This window comes from Sinocyclocheilus grahami, unplaced genomic scaffold, assembly GCF_001515645.1.
Source record: "Sinocyclocheilus grahami isolate Dianchi unplaced genomic scaffold, SAMN03320097.WGS_v1.1 scaffold1811.1, whole genome shotgun sequence".
In the NCBI taxonomy this organism is placed as follows: domain Eukaryota; kingdom Metazoa; phylum Chordata; class Actinopteri; order Cypriniformes; family Cyprinidae; genus Sinocyclocheilus; species Sinocyclocheilus grahami.
The window spans coordinates 80,439-85,352 of NW_015506990.1; the positions used below are offsets into that span (position 1 = coordinate 80,439).

A 4,914-nucleotide genomic window follows, 5' to 3' on the forward strand; every position below is an offset into this window, starting at 1 on the left:
GTCCAAGATGGGGTGGAAAGGGTTATTGCGTATGCGAGCAGAGGCCTGAACCCACCCGAGACAAGGTATCGGCACACAAGCTTGAGTTCCTCGCTCTCAAGTGGGCCGTGACGGATAAGTTCCATGACCACCTCTACGGACGCAAGTTCTCTGTTCTGACAGACAATAACACTCTGAAATATGTAATGACCTCAGCCAAACTCAACGCCACAGGTCAGTGATGGGTTTCTCATCTGTCCATATTTGACTTTGATATCCAGTATCGGAGGGAACAGGATAACTCCAACGCTGACGCACTATTGCGTATCTCCAATCAGGAGGTGACGGAGACCCTGCAGTCCTGCCCACAGCAGTTGAGGACTGGTAGACCGAGTCATGAGGAGGAACAAACCACCCAGGAGCCTGAGGAGGTCTCAGGTGAGGACACAGCGGTTATGGAGGAGCCTGAAAGCGGTCAGCCGCTGGAGACCAGTGAGGTGTATGTGGATGTGGGGATGGAGGCATTGCCTGCTATGACCACACAGGAGCTTCAAGCGGGGCAGAAGGAAGACAGAGTCATCGGTCCCATCCTCCACTTTAAGAGCAGGAACCACAAACCAAGCCACAGTGAGAGGATGAAGGTGGACACCACTGGGGGTCTCCTTTTAAAAGAGTGGAGAAGGTTAGTGATTAAAAAAAAGGGATCCTGTATCGCAGTGTCAGAGACTGTCATAAAGAGGTGGTGGAGCAACTAAAATTGCCAGAAAAGCTGCATGCACCCTGATAACAGTTAGCTACCCTGCACACAATACATACGCTAATACACTATACATTCACTCAAAACACATTTATTGTTTTGATTGTCATAGATCAGACCACAAAGTTTTGGTTAATCAGATGGCTGGGACGCCATCAATTAAAGAAGGGGTGGATGTAGGGCAGTGTATTGTGTTGTCCACAAAATGTCGCTATGACACTGTTGTGTTAGGGCAGATTCAAGTATTTTTAGCGCTGTTTGAGCCTTTTGATGTACCGTAGTGTTGATAGGTGTGTAGTGCGCCATCTTTTCTACAGTTCATGTTATCAATACTATAGGTAAGTCACGTTAACAGTAGTGTAAATTTCAATTTAAAATATCTTTGTTGTTATCGCTCTAAAGTTCTGTCTATGGAGATATTTTGTGTTCTAAACTGCTAAAGACCTAAATGCAGAGTAATATGGAGAGTTAAAATGTTTTTTGTCCTTTCTTTGGAGCGTGATTAATACGGGGTGGCTGATGCAAAGCTATGTATGATAATATAAGCAGCGAGAGATTTTTGTTATTGAGTTGAATGTGCATTGAAATGTACTTTACTAGTTTAAAACTTAAGTCAGTTCATGTTATCAACACTATAGATGCCGTGCTGTGGAATAAACGGTCAAGCCACGATCCCGAACCCCTCTGTGTCTGTGTCTCCTCTCTACCACCACAACAATTAGGGGTGGAACGGTTCACGGAAAAAAATCAAACCGTACGGTTCTCCACACACGGTTCGGCACACGCTAGGTCCGCGGTTCAACTTAAATCTGACAACGCATCTGTAATATGGTTTGCTTTAAATAACACGTAAAACAAACAGGGTTCGGCTAATGTATAGGCCCTTTCGCACCGCTTAAGTTCCAGAACTAAATGTACGGTACTAAAGTACTGGGACGATTTTGCGGGATCTATTTCCCAGTACCTTTTAAAGCGTCCGTCCATCTATCGCTGTTCTCCATACTTGCGAAATAAGTTGACACAATGCTTACAGTATGTTTACACTGCGTTTTAAATCATGGCGGGTGAGGGCGTTTTCATACGCGTTTGTCCAATCAATGTCTACTTACGTCACGATTAGTACCAGTTGTGCTGGTTAGACCCTGCTCCGGATTAGGAGCTAATTTGGTTCTCGAAAAAGGCAGTCCGGTACTAAAATCGCTCCCAGTTCCGGCGGTGCGAACACGCCGAAAAGTGGGTAGTTCCACAATTAGTTCTGGTACTATGAAAAGGTTCCTGCGGTGCGAAAGGCCCTTATGTTTCGGTTGATGGATGCGCATTCTGTGTGAACAACAGTGATGGAAGACGTGGACAAACCATTCACTTTTGTTCAATGCGAAAGCCGTATGATGGGATATGTGCAGTCATTTATTCCGTCATCACCCGGGTGCTGATAGCGCGCGCGCACAGGTGAGACCTGAACAGCACACGTTGATATCTGTGTTTAAAACTAAACTCATTTAAGCTTTGCCAGTTTAAACATTTAAGAGCCAGAGGATGCAAGCTGGCGCGCGCAGTGAGAAGATTTGTGCGTGCGCTCATCCGAAGTGCGCAAACCCGTGCCACAGAACCAGAACGCGCACAAACATTAAGCTCTCTCTGAAGTATTGTGTTTAAATGGACAAATTCACACAAAAATTGCGTCAAAATGCCGACATAGCCGGCTGAACATACTGTATCAGTGCACTGTATCAGTGCATTCTCTTAAAGTGACAGCACTTTCTTAACGTTAATCAAACAGCAACAACAAAGAATTCACTCACTGCTCTTGACTGAATAGCTTTTGTAACTTTAATAAAGATTCATCTTTAATTTATACAGTGAAATATACAATGCATTTTTACATTTCATTACTTTATTCAATTTCTGTGCCTAAAAACTAATGTTAGACCTACCTTTCTTTATTACAGTATAGTTTTTCCCTAAACATAGCACATACCGAACCGTACCGAAACCGTGATACAAACTGAACCGTGGAACCGTGAAACTGTTGCACCCCTAGTCTCCAAGCAACACACGGTTGTGTTTTTTTTCACCTACTGTTTTATGTAAACAGTGAATTTGAACATATTACTCTTTTCACAGACTGTTTTTGCCTACAATATAGTATATTCAATGAGTTGCTCATAAAGACTAAATTAATGTTTTTGAATGAATCAGTTCACTTAATGATTCAATGACTCACTCATACTTGTCACTTTGACTTGTCACTTGTTGCCTTTTACTGGCTATGTAACCTGCACAAAGAGTCACTTTAAAATATCCAGATCTAATACACAGACCAACAGTCCAAGAAAGTACATAAAGACTAAGATTCTTCAGCTTTAGAAAAATGATCAAAGAAAAGGCAAGTTCTTAATAGTGATGTCTTTTAAAGGAGGAATTCCTTTTTTCCTCTTCCTCCTTTTACTTTCAGCAAATATCCTGTGCTATGAGCTAATCATGCGTCAGTCTGTGTTTTTTGTTGTGACATAATTTGCATACCGTCATCCAAAAATGAAGTGAATGCAAGAGTTTAATGGCCTCTTTCTTCATTGGCAGGCTAATCTACTTCTTGGACCCCTCTGTGCTTACTGGTCTGTCCTGTGCTGTCATGATCCTGTGCCTGGCTGATTACCTGGTGCCAACTCTTGCTCCCCGGGTTTTTGGTTCTAACAAATGGTGAGTGAAGGGACAATAGCAAGTCCTGCTTTCGACTACAGGCTCTAAAGTAACAATCTCTTCATCTGCTAGTGAGGTTAATCGAATAGCATGTTTCTCTTCAAAACACAAGTGTTTTTCTCTCAATCGATTAAACTGCACCACTTCAGATCCTCTGAGAAGACCGGTATTTGCACAGCATGTATGTGCTTGCCTCTTCTGGTTTCATTTTAGTCCATCTCCCCAGGCATCTTTCCTTGCTCTAGTTCAGGAGCCGGGGTCTCTGGTGTCTTTGAGTGACAGGTTGCAGTTGCTGCTGAGTGTCCTGTGTCAGATACAGTGTTGGTTTGACTCAGCACATCTTCACTGTGCTGATCTCCACTCTGCAGTGAGAGGTCTTGCTATGCACATCACATTCTGCAGAGCAAGTCGAGATCAGACCCCTGGTGTTTATTTTAGTATCTGGCAGCTTCCTGTAAGCTTTAAGCCTTCAATATGGTCATGTTTTATGCCCAGAAATAAAATGCAGTGGCTAAGCAGAAATGGAAACAGATTCCCTCTTCATTTATGAGTGAACATTTATGATGTGTTGGTGTTACCCATAAAGACATTGTTTATCGTGTATGTTTTCTGAGCACTATTTTGTTCCTGCACAGGACCACAGAACAGCAGCAGCGTTTCCATGAGATCTGTGGGAACCTTGTGAAGACTCAGCGCCGTGTGCTCGGCTGGTGGAAACGGCTGTTTGCCCTGAAGGAAGAAAAGCCCAAAATGGTACGCTCATTTGATGACTTGTCGAACAGCACCTTTTTGTTTTAAGTCTTAGAATTCACTAGTGACTCATAAGCATTTCACACTCAAAGCAAGCTATCATTTCACACCTCTGGGTTGGCTTTATTACTGTTGCTCAGCAGTAAGAACAAACAAACATGAGCCTAGCCCTAGTTCACAGCTCTACTTATGCATAATTAAGGAGCACTTGTGCCCCTACGAGAAAATTTTAAAGTGATGTTCAAAATCCTGAAAAAGTTGCATGATGAAGCCTATTAGAATGCAGTTAGCTGTCCCTGGAATTCAAGATTTGAGAGCAAAAAATGCCCCATGTTTTTTTTTTGTCTTATATGAATATCATATAATGTAGGCTAGTTTAGCCATATCACTCGAGCAAGAGTGCTGTTTTTCCAGAATATCTGCATGGCTGCAAATGTGATGCTTTTGTACAACAGTTCAATGAAAAATAAGATGATATTTTTACATTTTGGACTCAAATATTGTCTGTCTTGCTCAATTTCGCAAATGAAAGTAGTTCTGAACAAAGCTACAGCAGAACTGTTGTTTCTTGCGCTTAATGAATTCACATTTTTAAACAAATCAAGTGAGCCAGTGGTTTAATGACCCATTCTTAAGGACACTCGCTTGCTTTCTTAATGAATGACTGAATGACTCGTTCATTAAGAGTGACTTGCCAAGACGGTGATCGTTGTAAATTTATTGATCGG

General features: G+C 42.3%; 1 protein-coding gene and 1 long non-coding RNA gene across 2 annotated transcripts in view; both read left to right on the forward strand.

Moving 5' to 3' along the window:
* Positions 1-3,278: 3,278 nt before the first annotated feature.
* On the forward strand, positions 3,279-4,234 carry LOC107572763 (ADP-ribosylation factor-like protein 6-interacting protein 1). The gene is made up of 2 exons (XM_016259201.1): positions 3,279-3,436; positions 4,072-4,234. Exons 1-2 carry the CDS (start codon positions 3,294-3,296, stop codon positions 4,232-4,234), a joined length of 306 nt encoding a protein of 101 aa, XP_016114687.1. The 5' UTR covers positions 3,279-3,293.
* Positions 4,235-4,677: 443 nt separating this feature from the next.
* The window catches only part of LOC107572766 (uncharacterized), a 20,977-nt gene continuing 20,740 nt past the window's right edge, over positions 4,678-4,914 (forward strand). Inside the window, exons 1-2 of the long non-coding RNA XR_001607395.1 lie at positions 4,678-4,688; positions 4,796-4,798. This is a non-coding gene — a long non-coding RNA (uncharacterized lncRNA). The remainder of the gene's footprint in view (positions 4,689-4,795; positions 4,799-4,914) is intronic.